This window comes from Perognathus longimembris, chromosome 20 (assembly GCF_023159225.1).
Source record: "Perognathus longimembris pacificus isolate PPM17 chromosome 20, ASM2315922v1, whole genome shotgun sequence".
In the NCBI taxonomy this organism is placed as follows: Eukaryota; Metazoa; Chordata; class Mammalia; order Rodentia; family Heteromyidae; genus Perognathus; species Perognathus longimembris.
The window spans coordinates 32,801,732-32,824,859 of record NC_063180.1 but is presented as its reverse complement, the minus strand read 5'-3'; the positions used below and the strand labels follow the sequence as shown (position 1 = coordinate 32,824,859).

At 41.9% G+C, this 23,128-nt stretch overlaps 1 protein-coding gene across 1 annotated transcript in view; it reads left to right on the top strand.

Moving 5' to 3' along the window:
- Agbl1 (AGBL carboxypeptidase 1) overlaps positions 1–23,128 on the top strand; it is a 397,351-nt gene that overhangs the window by 283,500 nt on the left and 90,723 nt on the right. Inside the window, exon 22 of the mRNA XM_048369043.1 lies at positions 748–911. Within this exon, the coding sequence (XP_048225000.1) occupies positions 748–911 (164 nt within the window). The remainder of the gene's footprint in view (positions 1–747; positions 912–23,128) is intronic.

Below are 23,128 nucleotides of genomic sequence, written 5' to 3'. Positions count from 1 at the left end.
CCCAGCCTTGGCTTTAGACCTTTGGTATCAGCAATAAAACAATTACAACAATATAGCAACAACAAGAATCATTATCAATTCCTTTTCATTTAGGCCCAATACGATTATTTTAACACATAACCTCAGATCTTGTCTGAATGCTGTCACATTCAGCATATATGAGGAAGAGCGAAAAGAATTAAAAATAGATAATAGATAGAATACCGGGTGCTGGTGGCTCACTCCTGTAAGCCTGGCTATACAGGAGGCTGAGATCTGAGAATCACAGCTTGAAACTAGACCGGGAAGGAAAGTCTGTGAGACACTTACCTTCAATTAACCACCCCCAAACAAGCTAGAAGTGGGACTATGGCTCAAGTGGTAGAGCCTTGAGCAAAAAGTTCAGGGGCAGTGCCCCTGAATTCAAGCCCCAGGACAAGCACAGAAAAGACAGACAGACAGACAGACAGACAGGAAGGAAATAGGGAAGGAGCATGGTGGCTTTGAGTGCTATGAGTGCCATGAGGAAGGTGACCAGGTCCTGGTTTTGCCCCATCCCTGCTCATTCATCTTGCTATTGCAGGCCAGGGTACCTGCTGCAGGCTGAGAGCCACTCATCCAGAAAGTGTGTGACTGACAGTGGCTGATGAGTATACCCTTACCTCTTGATTTCTGTGACAGGCGAGTGTCTACAGGTCCTGCCTCCCAGTGGGAAATCACCCCCTTGGTTCCCATAATATAGTCACTGCTGACTTTGTTACCTGGCAGGGTCTGCAGTTTGGTACCAGTGAACTACAGGAGATGGGAGCCATGTTCTGCTTGGGCCTCCTTATCTTGGAACTCAAATCTGTCAGCTGCAGTCATCAGCTCCTGGCTCGGGCTGCAATGCTGCTGAATGGCGAGGAAGATGCGCTGGACCAGCACCTCCAGAGGTAAGAGGCTCATGGAGGTGCCAGGGATTTTGAGACCTTTGTATCTCCAATGAAGACATTGGAAGCTGATGGAGATACAAGAAGGAGCTGCAGAAGGAAGGTAGGTTCCACTGCACTTTGTGGAAAGCCAGCCACAGGACCATTCTGGCTATCACAGACTTGGAAGAACAATGCCTCCTTACAAACAGAGATGTGAAAGCCAAACTTCATGTACTCGTGAATATGTATGACTAACACACCTTGCTTATGATAAAGAAGATGCAGCTTGGTAACATGCACACACATCTGCACACACCTATCTACTGAATGTAGGTCTGCATGCATAGCAATATTGTTCTTGAGCCATGACTGTGTTTCAAAAGAATCGTTCCATTCTCAAGTGACAATATTCCCTTCTTGAAGTTGAGGAGACCCTCCCCCTCCCCTACCTCTTGCACATGGTTAACCTTTGACCCAGAAAGCCTGACTCCTGAGGGAGGGAAAGAGTTGACAGCAGAGTACTGGGAATGACTAGGGAGTCAAGTGATGGAGAACCATTACCCAGATGAGTCCTTTTGATGCCCTTTTCTGGAGAGAAACACGTTAGACTCAACTAACACAAACTGAGGGGCAAGGAGGGGAAAAATGGCAGCTGTGTGGAAGCATTGGGAGGAAGTGAGAGAAGATGACTTTGCGGCACATGGGAATTGCAGGATGGATGGAGACTCACAGGATGCTGGTAAGAGAGAGACAGAGACTCACCAGGAAGAGAAGAACTCATTACTACCAGGGCCATCTTACATCTAACTCTATTTTATTTTTTTTTCCCCTGCTAACATTAGTCTACTGTTGGTATAACTTCTTACTAAATGGCCAGCCAAACCTGGAAAGATCTAGCAACCTACACAAAGACTACTCTGGAGGGTTGCAGAGTCTCAGAGACTTCATTACCTCGGTGCTATAATTAACTTGCTCATCACACACCAGAGCAGAGAGCAGGCTTACAGAAAGCAAGCAAATCTAGGCCCCTGCCTCTCTTCGAGGTGCTGCTGCAGGGTCTTTGTGTCTGGGCCCAGCTCCTTTCCAAAGCTCTCAGGACCCCCAATGCTTGGTTTGTTCAACATCATCCTGAGGTTTTCTGACTTTGCCTCTGACAGCAAGCTCCTCCACCTGCCAGGATGTATATTTTAACTTGTCTTTTCATCTTTTCCTTGGCTAAGCTGTCTTAGGTTGCTGTCATAGCTGAATTTTCTTTCTCTTCCTTTTTTCTCCTCTTCTCCCCTCGGCTGCTCACTGAGGGAATGATTGAGCAGAACCGGCATTGCTTGCTTTCCTACAATTGATTGTGCCCATCTGTTTGATCCAGTGCAGTGAAGTTTAGTTGCCTGTAAACTGGAACAAGAAGAAATCTATCAAAGACATGTCTTTTCTAATTCCAGTCTAAAGAACTTGGTGTCAGGCCTCCAATATGGAGGCCCCTGTGTGGCTTATCATAAAAAAACCATGCATCCTATACAGCTGACTATTTCTTTGTTAGGTGTGAGATACTGAGGTAAGAGGTGGTCCCAGAACCTCTTCTTGCTCTTTGGTTGATTTTGCAACTTATAGGTAGAATATTTGAATACAGGAGGTGGGTGGTTAACTGGACAGTTGGAAAGAGATCTGAATTGCATTTTGGAATCATGGGGTTTGGAGGAGGGCAGCAGAAAATATGCATCTCACTCGGATGTGCATCATTATATATTTTCCTACTGTGAAACAGTGGGTCCAAAGAGACTTTGGTTCCTGCTCAAAGGTTCCCTCTCCCCACTGATACATGATAGGAAGTTTAAAAAGCACCTCCCCAATGTCTTGACCCCAAAAATATTCCAGCTAATAAATTGATACTCATCAAATGATAGATTTGAGGAAATAAAAGTGTTGGTATGAGACCAACAGCAGATATTACTTGGGCACTGTTTGATTTGTTTCTGATGCATAGAATTAAGTCAATAATGAATAAGACTAAATCATAGGGACTTACTTAAGAAGAGGGTTGTTATTATAAATACCAAGGGTATGAGTAGTATTTATCAATACATCCCTCTCAGTGTTTTAAAGAGATCTTTGCTGCCACCCCCTCTTTCCTTTTTCATAGATTCCACAGGGCTTCTGCTATCCTTCAGAAGGAACAGTTTTTCATTAAAGAAAAGAATTGATGGGGGAAATAGCTATTCTTTCAAAGGTCTGCTTGAAAGGAAGGCATGGATGTGATATTTGAGTCCCCAGGCTCAAATGCCAGTCTGTGAAAAAGCATTAGCCCATTTTGCAACCCAGAGTTGTAAAACAAAAGCAAAAGGGATAGGGAAGGGAGGGAGGAAAAGAAGGTGAGAGAAGAAAGAAGGAGGGAAAAGGAAAAGATGGGACAGAAGAAATCAGTCATGTTATTAAAACTAGGAGATTCTTATAAGACTGAAATTAATCCCACAGAGTTTGGATTCTTTTTATTTATGAGATCCTGAGCTTGTAGTATTCTGTTGGAGAAGGAGGAGCTGGCTTTTAAGTTTTCATTGAATTTTTTTTTAACTGTGAGCCAATTGCCCAGGTCTAGAATACCATATGCCTCTCAGGAAATACACAAACCTAGCAGGGTAAAGAAATTTAGGCAGGAAATAATCCATAATGGTTTTAATCTCAGCATCCAGCACAGTCGAGATCCTGGACATGGAGCTTAGATCTGAGCAACCTCAATTCTGCTTCAAGGCCTTCCTGTGGACAGCAATTGCTATGTCTCTGGGGAAGTCACTCACCTTGTTTACTCTTAGATTTCTCCATTTTAAATGAAATGTCTACATTTCTTGCAGCACTTCTCACCCTGTGTTCTTTCTCAAGGCTGCAGACACTGACATCCTCACAGACTAGCCTGGGTAGTAGAATTGTGACCTTGAATTCAAGATACAAAAGGCAAAGCAGTTGAGAATTATGCTAAGTGGCACACTGCTTCTGTTTGCCAGCACACACATTGAATTTTTCTCTTGATCGTCATGGGAAGATAACAGGGCAGAGCGTAACAGTTTGTAATCGACAGAAGGAGTTACAAATGAATAAGGAGCAAAAATGAGAGAAGAAAAACGAATTATGTTTAGAATTGGCTGTTCCAGACTTGAAGGCTTGAAGGAAATGGCATGGCAAGGAAGGATGTCAGAGGCAGGATGTAGGGCAAGGTGAGCCTTTATCAGGGGGCGTAAATGTTCTTAACAGGAGTCTTAATTTGTACTGTTGTCCTGTTTCCGGAGAACAGACATGGAGCCATGTTAGTCCTTTCAGGCTGTTGTGTCCTAGTCAGCACTCATGCTGTCCTGCCTCAGGGAAAAGGAAGCATTCAGCCATAAAATAGCTCAATCAGCCTTGGTCCTTCTATCTGTGGTGGGAGATGTGCCTACTAGAAAATGGAGATAACGATAGCTTAAGCTAGGATTGTTTCAGAGCCATAGGCAATGGAAACCCAGTTAGGGCCAATAACGTTGTATGATGGCTTAACTTTCACCACTTCGTTATGTGGCATTGAGGGAGAAATGCTCATGATTCCTGGTTTGACTATGAGCCACAAAAACAAATATGCTGAAATGTTAACATGGGCATAGAACACCAAGGGACCTGGGTGCATTGCCATAAATCCAGCCTTAGAAAGTCACGATTGCTAGCATTTCCATTCTTAATTGCTTTGATTTAGATGAATAAAACCACAACATAACTTGTTAAACATAGGTTTGACTAGTAATTCAAACACAGGCCAATGAACTCACGTATCTCCTTTCCCCCTCCAACACACTACCAAGTATTCTAAACTTTAATCCATTCAACAGTTTCTCTCATATGAAGTGTGAACATTAAACCACAGGGAAAAAAATCCATGTGGTGTTCTTCACATAGCTGGCTCCTTTAAGTTATATCCAAAGATCAACCTTAACACAACCCCCTCAATGATGGGGAATTGTGCACACAGATGGGAATGGTACAACCCAACCTTTCCATCCACTAAATTCTCCAGGACCTGAAGTAAAACCAGCAGATTGAACTTCGTTACAGCACATGTCCATGTATTAATCATTTGGGGATAACTTGGGGAAATCTCAAATTCTTTTGATTTCATCATCTCACTCTGAGCAAAGGACTGATCCAATATCACCCACTGGAGCACTGCCTTAGGACTAAGTTTGTCTAACTTTTGAAAAGGGAAAGTTGAATGGGCTCCTTGTTGGTGCTCTGGGGATCTGGGGCTGATGTACCAATGCCCCTGGTTGTGCAGGGACACAGACCCCTGAGAACTAGGTATTCTCATGGCTAAGTAGGAGTCAGCTAATTGCTCTAATAATAATGGTCACTGTCTACTGACTGTTTGGCATATGCTGAGAAAAAAAATCCAATAGTCACGCATGAAATTATCAGTCCTCTCAAATAATGTGAAAGATAAGAAATGCTGTGCCCCCTATCTTATAGAGATGAAACACGTACAGAGGGTTTATATATCACTCGCCTGAAGGCTTGAGGCTAGTAAGGGAAAGAACTGGAATTTCAACCACAGCAGCCAGAATCTAGAACCAGAGCGCTCAACCATAGGGGCCCATTTGTGTAGTAGATGTGGTTTTCTAAAACCATTTACTTTCTTGTTCTTGACTAATTTGTACATGTTCCAGCCTGTTTCTAGTTTTCCTTTTTGAATTCTAAGTAAAAGTGCTGCACAAAGAGGGATTAGAGTCTTGATAAGTCACGGGAAAGCTTGTGAGGAGACAGGTAAGGACTTTATATTCAATGACTCATCAGTGCCTTAGTGGGCCATTTCCAAGAGCTGACCACACAGGCAGAAAATGCTGCAGGGGCTACCGGAGACCTTCTGAAAGGTTTGCCCCACCTACCTCTGTCTCCTATGGTCACAAGTAGCTAACTAATGTGGAAGCAGGTTAGACTCCCTGTACCCACCCACCTGCCACAAGTACCCTCCCCCAACACACACCAGCCCGACCAGGAAGGAATAAAGATGGCCTCTCTTCTGCTTTCACCTGTGACAGAATGTAACTGGAAACTCAGGGAACCAGAAAGAAATGAGCCCATAATTGTAGGCACTGTCCTATAGAATGCTTTAGTCACGAGCAATTTTTTGGGGGAAAAATCATCACTTATACATAGCAACACTCATGGCTTCAAAACAGAAGTGCAGGTGTTAGAAGGGCAAAGCAGAGGCTAAGTTTGCTTCCCAAGTTACCATGAGTCCTGTGATTCTGCACATATCTTGCATTCTATAGACACCCACCCCCCAACAGACACCACACAAATAATGATTAGAATAATTTTTTCACAGTTTTCAGGTGTTTCTATTTCTATTTATGGCAACTGTGTGATGGTCCTGAGATGGAAACTAGGACAGCAAGAAGATAATCAGGTGCTCACTAGTGGGGCAGCCAGTACATGCAGCTCTTTCTTGGGGATTTATAACCAATTTCCCAGGCAAGTTGCCCCTACATTCAGTAGCAAAGTTTTTACTATCTCCATGAGAAATAGCATCTCTCTCTTCCCTAAGCTTCTAGCCTTTGTTATCGGCATACATGAGAATAGAGTCAGGAGCACTCAAGGTCTTAAAGAAGCTGAAATATATGAAACCCCTAGCCACAGAAATGAAAAGCATAGCTGGTTGAATGCATAAATGCAGCTAAAGCAAAGACATACTCAATATTGCAGGTAATGGTTTCTCCAACAAGGAGAGCAGGAAGAGGAAGAAGAGGAGAAAATGAGAGAGAGAGAGAGAGGAGAGAAATGAAGGAGATCTAGGGGGAAAAGACGGGAAGGAGAAGAAGGAGAAGAACTGTAACCACAAGGAATAGAGGTCAAAGGGAGAAAGTAAGTTCTCTTAAGCATATTCCAAGTTTTCAAACTAGCTCATTAAGATGCGGTTCTGAAGCAATAGGCAAATGAAGTTCGCTTAACTCCTAGTCAAGATCTCAGAGGAGAGGTGTTTGCAAACTGAGCTTGGGCAAATATTGTTTCTAGCCCATCACTGAGAAAAGAGACGTGTTCCTCCAGCCACAGGTGAATGGGTCTGGTGCCAGTATCGTGGACATCTATAATGAATTCTGAAGAAGCATTTCCTAACTTCTTTTTAAAAGGTAGCCACCCCCAGAGGCTCCCAAGTGTCTCTCATGAAGTAAAACAAGCCTGGTTTTATTATCACCCTAGTGAGGTGCAATTTATATGTAGTCAACTGCACATATTTAACATATGAGCTTGGGCATATCTCCCTCCCTCCCTCCCTCCCTCCCTCCCTCCCTCCCTCCCTAACGAATCCATCACAAAATCAGAATTGTTATTAATCCCATCTATCATTTTTCCCCCATCCCCAACTATCCTCACGACTTTCCTAGTCCATTCCTCCCTCAGCTCTCTCCCCATGCACTCATCAGCTGACTTTCCATCCTTCAAGATCAATCAACACATTAAAATTTCTACCTGACTGGTATCCTGCAGACCCCTCTTTTATCTATAGTGTCTTTTTTTCACGGAGTGGGATAATACTGAGATGTATCCATGGTTCTCATGACTTTACTTCCGTGCGATTCTAAGGTGCAGGTGGAGAGAATGTAGATGAGTTTGTTACCTTGGGCACTCACTGCAGTTCTATTTCTCTTGTCATCTGGAGATGGGTCAGTCTTGACCATTTTATTTTATTTTATTTTATTTCCACCAGCAGTTTTCCTTCTGCCTGGTCTGCCTTGTTGACCCACAAACTCAGAGCTGGCTCCAATCTGACGTTCTAGCCCCAGCTTCAATGTCATCATCTCAGCTCAGATGTCATCCTCTCAGCAAGATCTTTCATGACCACATTGCCTAAAGTGGAATTCCTTTCCTTGTCCCTACTATGGTGACATCTGTAATTTCATCCTGCCCATCTCCTCCACTCAGCTAGAATAGACAGTTCTTCAGAGAAGGAAATTTATTGGCCTTATTTAAGATGGAATCCCACTTCCAAGAGCAGTGCCTGATGCATAGAAGGTAATCAGTCAACAAATGAACAAATAAACCATAACAAAGCTTCTCTTCATATGTTTGGGGGAAAATAGGTGATAGATAGATAGACAGACAGACATATAGATAGGTAGATAGATAGATAGATGGTAGATAGATAGATTTGTGGGGTGAACATAGTACAATTTAGTGCCATTATGTTTACTTGGAGGAACAATGTCAAAGTATACTGATGAATGAATATTTATAAAACCTGGATGGAGACTTGCAGCTCTACTGTAAATCCCATTCAACACTATGTGTGTGTGTGTGTGTGTGTGTGTATATATATATATATGTATTAATGCTTATCTGTAACTGTAGAAACAATGCTTATTGTTTTCTGTGTAACGTAACACTACATTACATAATGATGAGATCATTAACATGCTAAAATATACCTACAGAGAGAATTGACAGAGGATATGAAAGGATGAAAGGATATGAAAAGGATGAAGCTGAACAGGGATAAATGGCACAGCCCCATGGGCAAGTGCACCCATCTGAGAGAAGTGTGCACAGTTGCTGACCTAGAAATTATATTTGATGGTGAGTTCAGTGAGGCCCAAGGCACCCAGCCCCTCACACAGCTCTCATGACAATGCAGAGGCATGGGTAGAGACAGAAATTCTGGACGTAGGTAGGGAAAGACTTCCTTCTGCTTTGCTTTGGATAACACAAAATAGAGCATATCGTAGCCCATCGCTGAGCTCCAAAGATGGAAATGAAATCAATGGATTGCACACATAAGGGTAAGAAAATTAAACTAGTGAAGAGTGCTTCCTGACCTCAGGCCCGTATGATTTTGGGAAAGGCTTTGTGGGATAGTCAGAAGAGTATGTGTTACTCCCTGCCTAACACCCCATTTAGGCTCTGTGCCAACAGTAAGGTATAAATATAAATGTATGATAAATCATCATATAGCACTTCACTGGGAATGAGTAGCCCATTTGATTCAGGTAGAAGCCTGAATTCTTTGCCTCAATCCTTTGCTGATGTGACAAGTCTGTCATGGAGGTGGCTCTAAAGAGTCAGAAGGGTTTAGGATTGGTTTGAAAAAGGACCTTACCCCATTAATGTAACAAAGAGAAGAGTAGTTTATGGTAGGCTATTGGGAGTCAGTAATTGATGGGTAAAGTGTTGATTTACTGAGGTCTTAACACACATACACACACACACTTACACATTTTCTTCATTTCCCTTCAGTTGGGTGAGATGATCTGTATAGATATTTACTAGGAGGGTGCTGTCCATTGCCTGCGTGCTGAATTGGGGACCCCTGGATGGGAAGTTCTCACAGCAACCTCATTAATATAATGCAACTGCCGGGAATATGTTTATTCCCTTCAGAGTTCTGGTGGGGTTTTTTTTTAACCCAAAGCTGAATTGTTACTACAGAAAAGCATTAGGTATTGCTACATCTTTTGTATAGACATCCATTTCCAAAACTGTAAAAGACACAAACCCAGTAATCCATATTAAGTAGTAGCTTGCAAATGTTTTTTTTTTTTTCCTGGATAATTTTCTCTATTAACAAGAAAGAAGACAAAGGAAGAAATGAGGACATATTTGCAAATCTATTTCTAAAGAATAATATTGTGCAGTGTATTCTTAGAGATACTGGCAGGCCCTTATAAGGAAAATGATCATTTGGGCTGAAGTTTGCAAGCAACACACAAAGCTAATTACAGAATATTCTTTTTGTCCCTCAGTAAACTGCAGGGGGCACCAGTGAGCTTAGATGAGACCCAGACTCCCGTTTCTCTTGGTGCTATCCTCTCAACATGTGTTTTTGAAATCTCCTAACTTGCGATGATTATTTTTCAGCGCTGAATTAGTGAATCGTTTTACATAGTGCTATATTCTGTAAAATAAAATGATACTTTGTTTTTCTGCACTGGCCAATTACTGGGTGGAGAAAATTGGACGGGAGTAAGAAGGCCTGTGTGTGCGTGTCGTTTAGCAGATTACAGGAAAGCCTTGTAAAAGTGCTCCCAGATGTTTGATGAGAGAGACAGGGAAATGGCAGGAACAAGGAGTAAATTGAGGTGGGTTTCAGGTGGTGTAAAATCCATTGATGTGAAATCTAGAGGGAAAATATGATCATAGGCACCATCATAGTCCCTCTGCAGGGTTGTTGGGGGTAGCAGTTTACCGTATTAAGCCAATTTGCTCTATTCCTTCCCCTTCTTCTGCCCAAGGCAATTGAAAAAAAATATTAAGGAACATTATTGCTAATCCATAACAAATGGCGCATTAACTCTGAACCTATTCATCTTTTCCATGCAGGGGGCACAGAATTGTATTTGGACTGAATCTAGCTGAGCTATCTTGGTTTGGTTTTGGTTTAGGTTTTGTCATGGTTGGTGTTTGTGCAAGGGCTACCTCAAAACATTGGTGGCTCCTGTTGTTCAAGAGTTGAAGCCCTGGGTTTGATTCCTCAGTACCACATAAGCAGAAAAGGCTGGAAGTAATGCTGTGGCTCAAATGGTAGAGAGCTAGCCTTGAGCAAAAAGAATCTCAGAGACAGCACCTAGGCCCTGAGTACAAGCTCCACAAATAGAGAAAAGAAAAAAAGAGTTGAATCATCTCTACTGCCGTCTGCTTCCATCTGACCTTCAAAGGAAGTGGGATGGGTTGTCCTCATTACGGGTAAGGTCAGGGCTGTCCACCTGGCCTACTTGTGGTTCCAGGCTTGCTCTTCAGTCTCTCTACAACCTGGCATAAGGCAGAGACCCAATCAGGCAACTGAGGAGACTTCAAGGAGAGGGCTGTTGACAAAGGTAAGAGTAAGGGAAAGCCTGAGGGCTGGAAAGCACTTGGAGAGAAGAACCAGTGGGAGGATGAATGGCCCTGAGATCAAGGGCAGAGCTGAGAAGGCCAGGGAGGGATGCATCTGCAGATACATCTCTGTTGACAGCTATAGCCATCAAGCCATTGCGGGGGGTGGGGGGCGGGGGGGCGGTGTTGAGGGGAGACCAGGAACACCACACCTCTTTCTCTTGGTGATTTCCAATCTCCTGATGATGGATGCTGCAGTGGTTCTTGAACCCAGCCGCTCTTTTCGGGAAGAACTATTCTAGATGAAAGCCAAGACAAGGCAGATATTCCATACAGCCGTTGAGCTTGGTTGCATTGGAGATAGATGAAGACTCAGAAAGAAGATGATGAGACAAGAAAGGGACCTGGGAAGGGAAAATGAAGACTCCATAGCACAGGGCACACACTCACTCATGATTCTTCGACATGCCCCCTAAAATAATTAGTGGCCATGTTTTTTTTTTTCATTTGCAAGTTACTCTTTTTTATTTTTATGATAGGGGTGATATACAGAGGGGTTAGAGCTATATGAGTCAAGAAATGAGTACAATTTTTTGAACAATGTCTCTCCTTCGTATGCTCTCTCTCCCTAAATAAATACGAGCATCAAAGTCTAAGTAAGTCTACTATACTTCAGAGTGGTGAAACAGCGTGCCCCAAGTTCACTAAGCTCCAATCAGACTTCAAGTTCCTTTCTCTGTGACTTTGACCCTCATGCCCCACAACCTACTGGCTGTTTGCCTAGACCCTATTCCTGACAGGGTTCTCAGAAAGGATCTAGAGAAAGAAAATAATATACGGTTGTCCTGTTCCTCCCCGTTATTGGTGTGCAGTGCTGGTTGTTCTCTTCAGCACTGAGACAAGCAGGATCTTCAGAAGGAAAAGGTTGGACCTGCTCTGCGAAGGAAACTCTGGCCTACTCTGGTTACCCACACCCTCGTTGAACTGCTGAAGCTTGAGCAGGCAAAGCCATGTGGAGCTAAATGCTCCGGGCAGACCCCAAAGTGCCATTCTGGGAACCTGCTGTCATTAATAAAATGGATTTTGAAGGTACATTGTGAAGGTTGTAGGCTGGTCCCTACTGAAACATCACAGATTCTTTAATAAGTTCTTTTTTTTTCATATGTAATTTAGATTCCTTGTGGACTCCTCTTAATAAGGTGAGACAGAAGCTCAGTGGTTTTTTTTTTTTTTTTTAAAGATGTTACTGGAGGACTCTACAACTTTCTTTTAAAATAATGAAGTTTGGAAGGTCAAAGAACTGAAGCATAAAAGGCAGGAAGATAAGTCTATTATCAACCTCAAATGGTGTAGCCTTCATACTGTTTTTTTTTTGTTTTCAGTTTTGAAATGTGTGTGTTTAAATGATTTCAGTCTTCAAAAAGTTGTACAGGTATCTTCACACCTGCGTGATGATCCTTCAGATATTAATAATTGGTGACATTTGTGCTTTCTGACACACTTACACACACATACACACACACAGATTTGCTCTCACACTATTTTCTGAGTCATCTGTGAACAAATGGCAGACGAATGCATCTCTGCTCCCTTCTCTATCAGTGTCCAGTATAAACAGTGATATTCTTTCATTCAAGCACAGTATAATTATAAAAATCAGTGGTAATCAACACTATAAAATAGTGTTCCAACCTTATTCAAGGTTTCAGTTGTTCCAGAAAATATCCTTTTTGCACAAGGGGAAAAAATCTTGGGTGTTAGGGTCCAATCAAAATAATAACATTCATTTAGTTGTCAAAGCTCTCGAGTTTCCTTTAATCAAAAAGTTCGAGCAAGTTCTTTGATCATGGCCTTCATTATTTTTTTTAAAAGATGTTAGAGAATGTCTTGCACTTTTAGTTTTTCTATGATTAAAGTTGGGTTGTGCACTTGAGGCAAGAGTACAATAGTAATAGTGTTCTGTCTTTATTGGTATTTTCCATCAAGAAACACTTGATGTATTTTTATCCCATTACGGGTGATATTAACTTTGATTTCATGTTTAAAATAGTGCCTGGGAGCCATGATAAGAAAGAGTAACAGAGGAGATGCATGTGATTGAAGCACATTACATACATAAATGGAAACATGACAATGCAAACCCTTTGTGCAATTAGCATCTACTAATACAGACAAAAATGTAGTTTCAGATACTAAAAACTTATGTATTTCTCTTTGAAATAAAAAAAGTATCTTATGCAAAGATGCCTGAGACTGTATATGTTCTGTTTCCATTAAGCATTCACCTACCAATTTATTTATGTTTCTTTTATTTTTATTTTTTGGGTAGAACTGGGGTTTGAGCTCAAGGCCTTCTATTTGTTAGGCAGGTGCTGTGCCACTTGAACCACTCCACCTCCCCTTTATCTGGATTGGTTATTTCCAAGGTAGATTTCACTTTATGTCTGGGCTAGCCTAGATGGTGATCTTCATATTTGTGTTTCTTTACACTCATCTATTTTGTCTTACCACACCCATCTTGATGTTGGTCCAAGCGAAGTCTTAGGAAATCTTTTTACCTGGCAGGACTTGAACCATAATCTTTTGATTTCTGCCTCCCAAGTAGCTAGGATTATAGCCTTGGGCCACTGCGCCAGTTTCACTTGCTAGTTTCAGCATCTGTGATTTTTCTTTTGGGCCTGAAATAATTATTATTAGGGTAAGGTTCACATGATGATTTTTAGTTAGCTTATTTTTACCGTATCAATTAGTTGTCATTCCATGGTGATAAAGAGCGATTCTCCTGATTCTGTTTAATGATGCATTTATTTATTTATTTACAATCGCAGTGAGCTTGTGAATTGCCATTTTCTTCATCTGGTTACCAGCGATCACCATCAGTTTTCATCTTGATGCTTAAATTTCCCTCAATTTGGAGAAATTCATTCATGTGACTACCATGTCCCTGTCATGTGGCCCATTCATTGTTTGAGAAGGTTTGTATTTTCTGGAAGAGTATTATGTTCTAGATTCATCTTTTGTAGCTTTTGCTGGTCCAGTTCGAAGATCACTCTGGTTTTCCCAGACCACATTTCGATCTTGGTGTCAGGTGTGCTGGTGACTTGCTTAGCATACTATTTTTATCCGTCAATCCTTCTTGTGTATTCAACAACGTGATCTTCTTTTGGGAAGACAAACACTAGCATCACCATGCTCGAAGGCATCAGAACCTACCATTTTCAACCAACTATGGAAGCCCAGACACTGGGATGCTCGCACGGACTTCCATACTGTGCCCTCGGCACTCCTGCCTCGCCATCTTCCTTGTTTTCTGGGAAGTTCTACACCAGAGCTAATTCATCCCTAGGAAACTGATGTCTGTGAAATTCAGGTTCAGGTGAGGGCTAAGGTGACTTATCCAAGTAAATGCCTCCATGTTTGAGGCCCTAGTCTATCAAGAAGCAGGCAGTCAGCACGCTCAGAAAGCACCCGGGAGGCTGTGATCTGATGCGCTCCCTGGCCCAGCCAAGGGAATGAGGAACTGCTCCTTTACTGGGCTCCTTGCTCACTTCCCAGATGAATTCCAGGTGCACATTAACAGTTTAACTTGGTTAAGTGTCAGCCTCACCTCATTTGCATCCTATTACCCACAATGCTTTTTAATTTTTGTGCATGCTTTGAAAAGCAAATGATGACATTTTGCTGGGAGCATTCTAGCTTGTTTGCTCTTTACCAAGTAAAGAATGTGGAGTAATTATCCCTGTGAAAGGGGAAAGAGAAGATTATATTTTTCACATTTGATGCATTTAGAGAGTTTGGTGTGTGTGTGTGTGTGTGTGTGTGTGTGTGTGTGCATTCAAGTATACATGCTGTGAATGTGTGTGCTTAGAAGGTTGTATTGTGAAGACATGGTAAAAAAAAAATAGTGTATCTGGGTCAGGAGCTGGTGGCTCACGCTTATAATCCTAAATACTCAGGAGGCTGAGATCTGAGGAAGCCAGAAGCAGTGCAGGCAGGAAAGTCCATGAGACACTTATCTCTAATAAGCTACTCAGAAAAAGCTGGAAGTAGCACTGTGTCTAAAGTGGTAGAGGACTAGTTTTGAGTAAAAGAAGCACAGGGTTAGAGACCAGGCCCAGCCCTGGGTTCAAGCCTCAGGACTGGAAAGAAAGAGAAAGAAAGAGAGAGAAAGAGAGAGAGAGAGAGAGAGAGAGAGAGAGAGAGAGAGAGAGAGAGAGGCTCCAGGAAGGAAGGAAGGAAGGAAGGAAGGAAGGAAGGAAGGAAGGAAGGAAGGAAGGAAGGAAGGAAAGGAAGGAAGGGTAGTGTAGTGTATCTAGCTGTGTGTGTTCATGATTGGGAGGGTAGAATTGTGAACAATTCTGAAAATCCTCCAGAAGCAGGTAGAAGAATCCACACTGGTGTTTAAAATGTCCAAATGGAATTATGCTAAGACATACATAAAGTCAGATATTAGGCTGGCAAACAGCAAGACAGAGGTTTAGACTTACATTGCTTTTGAATGATTTGCAGTAGCGTCAGGATAACAGGTTGATGAGATCTGAGTAGAGTAGTAAAACACAAAGCCCTCCTCTACCCTCTTCCTTTCTTTCCCTCCCTCTCCTGTCCCCTCCCTCCCCTCCCCCTCTCCTGCCCTTCTCCTGCTTCTTTCCCTTCCTCTCTCCTCCCTGTCCCCTTCTCTCCCTTCCTCTCTCCTCCCCCTTCCCCCCACTTTCCTTCTCCTCCTCTCCCTTTCCCTCCCCTCCTTTCCCTTCTTCCCCCCTTTCCTTTCTCCTCTCCTCCTTATCTTTCCCTTCCCCTCAAACACAGTCACATCCATGTTTCCAGTCATAGATGTAGTATTCTAGAAAACTGACTCTCCTACACGTGCTAAAGGCATTTGCTGTCTTATTTTTAATTGCAGATGAGCAGTATTAAATCAGAAACTGGGTTTGGCTGTGGGATGACTCTCCTGAGCAGAACAGGAGGGTAAGAGCCTGGCCTCTGGAACTTTCTCTTCTGGCTTCTATCTCAGGCTCTCGTACAAACACATGGCATGACTTCAGGCAGGCGGTGCATATGTCTGAGTTACTGCACGTGCACCATGGGAGTAGCGACAGTGCCTTCTTGAGCTGGCCTAAGGATGACAGGGAATCAAATGTCCCTAAAGCACTTAGAGCAGCGCCATGGTTCGCATCTCGGACGGTTCCTGTTGTGTTTTCTCGGTTGTTGAATGGGCAGGATAAGCATTCCCAAACTTATCCGAGTCATAGTGAAAATCAAATTGGATCATCTGTGCACAGTGCTTCCGATAGGATGGCTGAGCCGTGCTGAAGCTTGTGTATCATCTGGGGATAGAATTAAATGGCCCCACCACTTAGTTTATCCCTCCAGTGAGCATCCCGAAGCTCTAAATCATTCTATTCCAAGTCATGGGTTGCTTAATTTATACTCGTAATGTGCTGTGGGTTGAGGGATAGGAAGCGTCAGGCCGGTGGATGCACACGTATCTTCACAGGATCTTTAGGATGCACTCATCTGATTGAGATGCTCACGGCATCCCCGATGCTTGGAAAACTAATGTTCAAAAGAGAAAATTCAGCAATGATGACGTTCCGTTTCATTTTGATTTTCAGGGAAATAAACTCTTATCTTCCTGAGCAACCTGGCATTGAATGTGCAGACTGGCTTTGCAGATGGAATGCCCTGAGTCCATCTCACTGATCTCCCCTTTCGGGCAAGGAAGTAGGAACTAAATCATTGTGGAAGTACCTATCAAGTGCAATAATCGTACGTGGTAGGTCTAGGCCACCAGTGTCAGTGTGACTTTCATGCTTTAACTCCAGTCTGAAATCAAATAGTAGTCTGTTTGTGCCAGTTATTAATTGGAAACAAAAGCTGAAGTTTTGCCCATATAAGTTGTGAATACGGTAGAAGATTAGGATAACTTAACTTGGTAATGTGGCATGTCATCCTTTATTTACAAAAGAAGAAACAGCTTACCCTCAGGCACCTGTTACTGTCACCATGCAAACTTGCAAAATAGCTTGGAAACATCCTATCTTGTCTTCTCAAAATCAGATGGGTTTGTAGGGAAAAGACTGACCGAAAGTTAAAGAAGTAGAACTCAGATTCCTCGGCTTGGGCTGTTTGAATATCAGATTTCTAGCTTGAGTATAGGAACATAATTTCAGTAATCCTGGCAATAATCTTTTTAAATCCAGAGTTCACTTTTGTAGAAAGGAAAGCCTGACATTGTTTAGTAAAATGTGCTATAGCATGCTATTAATCATCGTCCCCTAAGGCTCATAGTTTATTCTACAATAAAGGGTCTTGAAAGTTTAATACATAGCCCACACAAATAGTCAACACTCCTGCCACTTATCTATCCATCATCTTAACACTGCACTGTCTTCTTTATGAGGCGAGCACATCCCGTTGCTCGTTCCAATCTTTTCCTGTCTTTTTTAGTCTACCTCTGAGGACCTCTCAAATTAAGCATATTCAGTGGCATGATATGCATTTTTTCTAGCTTTCAGTCAAAGTACTAGGCACTTACATTCATTCATTGTGGGACATTAAAGAAAACTGATTAACTTGGTCAATTTTGTCTCTACCTCAGTTACTTGATCCATAAAATAACTCATTTTCTTTTGAAGAGAGAAAAAAAGTAGGATCAGAAAAGGTGTAGTAGTTAGAGTGGGTAAATGCACCATGAACAAAGAAATGTCTATGTTAGCATTCTGTCATCTCCCTAGTTTTCTTAGCATGGTACTAGGCATTGTCAGGGATTCAGTAAGGATTCAACCATGGGGATTCCTTGCCTTGCCTCAGCTCTGTCTCTACTTAAACCAATCTGTCACTCTAGCTGTGTGAACGGCACACAGGAGGGTGCAAAGCTCTGTTCTCACCAAAGAATTGTGAAAATGGTAGCAAAGACATTCTAGAAGGGTCGATTTACCCATCGCTGTATGAAGAAGTTGCTTCTTAGACACAGGAGGGCAGAATATGTTTCCACTAACATATTCCATGCTGTTCTTCATGTCTTTAAATCAACTCTGAAAACAAGAAGCAATCAGCAAAACACTCCCCTTCCTGTATGTCTATACCATCCTATGTTCTAAACACGTTTCATTTAGAAAATGCAATTGGGCCTCACATGCATTCCTGTAATATCATTTCCATAATTTGGATGAAAGAGACAGTGACAGGCAAAGGAATTTTACCAAAAAAATGGTAGAAATATTACCAAAGAAAAGGGAAACTTCAGGCATTGAATGACAAGCTCTTCTTCTTGAACTTAGCATTCAACATGTGAAGACAACACTGAATAAAACAGTTGCTGCATTTCTTCCACTGATGGAAACTTGTCTGTCCAAAGACTACCTTGCTCTCATGAGATCCTTGAAGTGGAAGCTCAAATTGGACATTTCTTCTTTCTGGAGATGAGAAAGTAGATATGTCTTAATCAGTTTTCACTGGTTAGCTTGTGAATGATGACTCTTGGAAATTAAGGTCAAAAGTGGAAGGTTATTAGAGAGATTCCATGTAGAATGTGATTTCTCCAATTACTCATGTTTAAACCTTTGACATTCCACTTGTACCCTTCCTATATGAACCACTAGTGACTTATGTTTGAATGACAATTGGAAAAAAAAACCCACAGTACTGGGATTTGAACTTGGGGCTTTTGGCTTGCCAAGCAGGCACTCTTAACACATGGACCACTCTGCTCTGCTCTGCTGACTTCTGGTTTCTGAGATTATTACTGTGGGCCTGGGCTTTGTTGTAGTGCTGAACTTGGTTTGTACTGCTTCCCCACCATCGTCCTGCACACACTCTTGTTAATTTTATATTTGCTGAGTTTCTAAATCATCTCTTTTATTACTTTACTCCTTCTGCCCAAACTCACTGAAGGCCCTTTCAAGAATTCCCCCAAAAGGAGTCCCAATTCGTTAGCCTATCTTTCTGGTGTGTTCAAGATACGACCTACTTACTTATCAGGTGTGACAACTTTCTCAAGGCTCAGCTGTTCAATTTCCAATTCACTCCACTGCACCAGGAGTTACGCACATTCTTGTCTTCACCATCTTATCTCTGATTTTCCCTCTCTTGGGAAGTGGCTTTCCTCTCTAGGCTACTCATCTTTGAGATAAAACTCAATCCCAAACCAGTTATAGAAACTTCTCTTATATCAGTTTTTCCTAATCCCTTGATTAGAATGCATAAATATATGCGCAAACACACACATTATTCTCAACTTCCTTTTTACTATTTTGTTGTATATGTTCCCCTGGTTGACTTCTGTTCAGATGGATTTTTTTTTCAAACAGGCAAACAAAAATAGTGCTTAAATGCCTGTGCAACTCTCTAAGCACCCAATAAACTTACGGGTCAATAAGTAGTTACTAAATATTGAGGTCTAGACTTTGCAACCCAGAAATGGCATCCTGTTGAATGCGTTTCCTGGGAACTCCCAAGCTCCAAAGATTTTTCAATAAATCATAGAACCATTTATGAAATATGTGGTGAGCATTGCTGTTATGGGCTCCAAACAGAAAGACTATGCAATACAATGTCACCTTGGTTTGCCAGAGTACCCAAGAGGAATCAGAGATCAAACACCTTTAAATCTATCTGTTTATCTATCTACTTTTTCATCTTTCAGTAGTTGTACAAGGAAGTTCTACTTCACCATGTGGGTTTGTGAGCACAATGTGTCTTGATCATTATCTCCCCTTCCATCATCCTCCCTCATCCCTCTTGACCCCACTCATCCCTCCAATGACCTGATTCCATTTTTCAGATATGTACATTGAATATCATGGTTATGATTCACTCAAGAACATGGGTGGAACCTGTTTGTAGGAGCCTTTTGTATCAGGAGATGTGGAAGATGATGCCACGGCTGAAAATAAAATCCCATTATTTTTTAAAAATATAGCACGGATGACTATGGGACCCATGTCGTTCGTTCATGACTCCCAATGAGAGGCTCATCTGAGCTGGCACTAGGCCCCATTCAGCATTCTGTTTGGAAGAGTGCAATTTAATTGCTGTTGAGTAGCATAGATTTGTGAAAATAAATCATGTCAAACACATTTGATTGCTTTTTGAAATTAAATTGCTATAGGACTGGCTCGAAGAGAAAACAGCTGTATTCAATACAGGTGAATTATTTTTTTCAGTCACTTGACTACATGCCTTATCAGTGTTCAGCATACGACTAGGTTTCTGGTGGGTTTAAGAGAAAACTGTCGAGTGGTAATATACAATGGTCATGGGGGGTTGAAAAATCTAGAAAGCGAAAGCAATCTTGGGGAATGGTTGGAGAAGCACAAAATACCAGGAAGTATAGAACTAGACCAATGTAAGGTCAAATATTCACCTACACCTTACCTCCTATATTACTGCCTTTGTGACCAGTCTCAGCCTTTTCAAACCTCAGTTTCCTCATCTGACAAGTAAGAATGGTGATTATTTTCTTTCTACCATTGTTGAGAAGAGTCAACTCGATGGTTTCTACAGAGGGTCATTCAAGGCTTCACCTATAGTAGGCATTCATGTAGTATTTTCCCTCCATGAATCCTAGAGACCCCATCTGATGAAACCTTCTTCCCCAAATCACAGAGGACTTCCGGGAAGTTCATGGATGAGGAAAGAGCAGTATCCTGACAGGATTCTTGAGTGTTACTGAGGTGGAATCATCGTTGCGTTCTCTCTCGCTCTCAGTACCTCATGTGTGTTTCACCTGTTTATCTCCCCACACGCGTATTTCCAAGACATCGGCAGTGCAGAGCTGATGGAAACAAGAATCCTGAGCAACTTTCATATCCTTGTGACAATCCTATGACTAAGCCTGCAAGGAAGGAAGGAAGGAAGGAAGGAAGGAAGGAAGGAAGGAAGCCACGAAAGCATCTTAGGAAATGACTTTTGTGCTTGTACTCTGCCCTCTGGAGTGAGGTGTGGCAGGAAGTGTCTTGCATCCATCCCTTCTTCTCTCTCCTTTTCGGTTCTGCATAGTTTGCACAGGTTTTTTTTCCATCTTTATTCATGGCCTGCTTTTGCAGGAATGTAGGTAGATCTTAGGAGAAAGGGGATTTTTGGTTTTTACTTGTGTATTGCTCTCTTTCTCCCTCTCTTTCTCTCAAGAGCTGTGAACTCTTAGGTTTTCAAGTCCAAGTATAATCACTAGCTCAATAGGGGCGCCCACATAAATATTTGCCGGATGAATTAGTAGCTGATGACATAAAATAGGAATCGACAAACTATGGCTGGTGGATAAAGCCCACCTGGCAATCTATTTTGAATCGCCTTTGAACACAACTAGGCTTATTTGTTTATTTATGACCTACGATTTACTTTTCTGCAGTCTGGGACCCAGAAAGCCTCCATATTTACTATCTGGTGCTTGAGAGAAAAACTCTTGCTCATTTTCCTGGTTTAGAAAGACAGATATCAGTAATGACAGGCATGAATAATCACCACCGTCACTATATCATCCACCATATCATCATCATCATCATCACATCATCATCATCATCATCATCATCATTATCATCATCATTACCACCACCACCACCACCACCACAGAAGCTGTCATCCAGCTTTTATATCAACCAGATCTATGAGGTGATTGGATTTGTTCTTGCAACAGCCTTTGAAAAATGTGTCTTATTCCAGCTGATTTACACGTTGAGGATGCTATCACTTGGGGAAGTCGAGTCTGGGAGGACATTACAGCTGATAGCTGTCTGAGTTTATCCCTGTCTTCTAGCCTGGCTTTCTCCAGAAATTTCTGCCTTTGCTATACCTTTAGGTGACTCACAGTTTTACCACAGACATTTTTTTTTTAATCATCATGAGAAAGTCACCTCAAAGATCATTGTTTCCTTGATTTTTACAGGTTTAGGATAGGGATAATAATGGAAAAACAAACCCAGCCTAAACCAAGTTTTGGGTTTTTTTTTTTTTAATTTAAAAGCAAGAACATATATGCCTGAGCTTACTTTTGTAAGTTTGGGTACTATGAGTTAGTGCCCCCTCTGATATTTCCTAATTTGTTCCTAGTGAGAGAGGTGATAGAAGCAATATGTGCCATTTTATCTTACTTTTTTTTTTGGAGGGGGGTTGGTATTTACCACTGTCATTAAAATAGAGGTGATATTAAGAACCAGAGGCAAACATTTCACAGGAAGAGCTGTGATATTAGGCAATTGGACTTTCAAGTGGAATATGAAATTTAATGTGGCTAATTGATGTACTTGAGTAGAAAGAATGCCCGAGCTAAGTACAATTTAAATGGTGTTTAATTAGTTAATATAGCAGAAAAAAAAGTCTGTGCAGACTCCAAAATGAACAGGATCCTTTTGGGTTCTGTGTGTGGCTGTGATGGAAGGAGCTGAAATACTGTCAGTCAGCTTGTGCTCCGGTAGTCCTGGAATCCTCGCCTATGGTAAGGCACTGATTATAATGTGAAGGAGTCTATTTCCAGGAGTTAGAACCATACATACAAACTGGAGTCTCTCTCCTATTTACATGGGAGGGGGTGTGGTGTGTGGTCTCTGTGCTTCTCATCCTTCTACAAAGAAATCTTTTTCCTGCCCTTTCACTGTCTCCTTTTCCTCCTGTGAAAGAAGGGAGGCTAAGTATAGCCACATCATTAATTATGAAAGAGACCAGGGAAGGACACAGATAGAAAAATCAGGAAGATGTTCTATAGAAGATTTCTCTCTCTCTCTCTCTCTCTCTCTCTCTCTCTCTCTCTCTCTCTCTCGCGCTCGCTCGCTCGCTCTCTCTCAGTGGGGGAAATAAATGTTGGGAGTGGAGCAGAAGAGAACATCGACATTAGACTAGGCACTGTGTTTTGAGAGAGACGCTGCTCTGGTTCTGAACATATGTATAAATACATGCCGAATGCCTGTCCATCCCCTGGTATGAACTATACGTATCCAACCAGGTTTATCGTTTCATTAATTATGGTGGGTGAAAGTGCATTTCTCTAAGCATTGTTCACTCTTCTCTGGGTTACACAGTTTTTAAAATTGTAATTATTAGCACTTTATGCTTGTTAGTATTATATTTGTATCCCTAGTGACCAAGAAGCTTTTGGTACACTGTAAAGATTAACCTATGTTTTGATGTGTTTTTTAAAATTGTATTTTGATTATCTTTTGACTTGTTGTACAGAGGAGTGGCCATTCAGTTTGTAAGCACAACACAACTGGATTGGCTCTGCCCCTTTCATCGTGCTTCTCCCTCCTTCTCCTCTCGATTCTCTTAATTTCACAAGCTACGTGTTCACTATGATGACTCCTCCTTCCCCTCTCTTGATATGAGTGAACCAAAAGGAAAGAGAGAACAGAAATACACAGGTCATACAAGCATGGGAATTAACCCATGGAAGATAATAGGATGGTGCTCCTGCCCTCTCCAAAGTGTAGCGA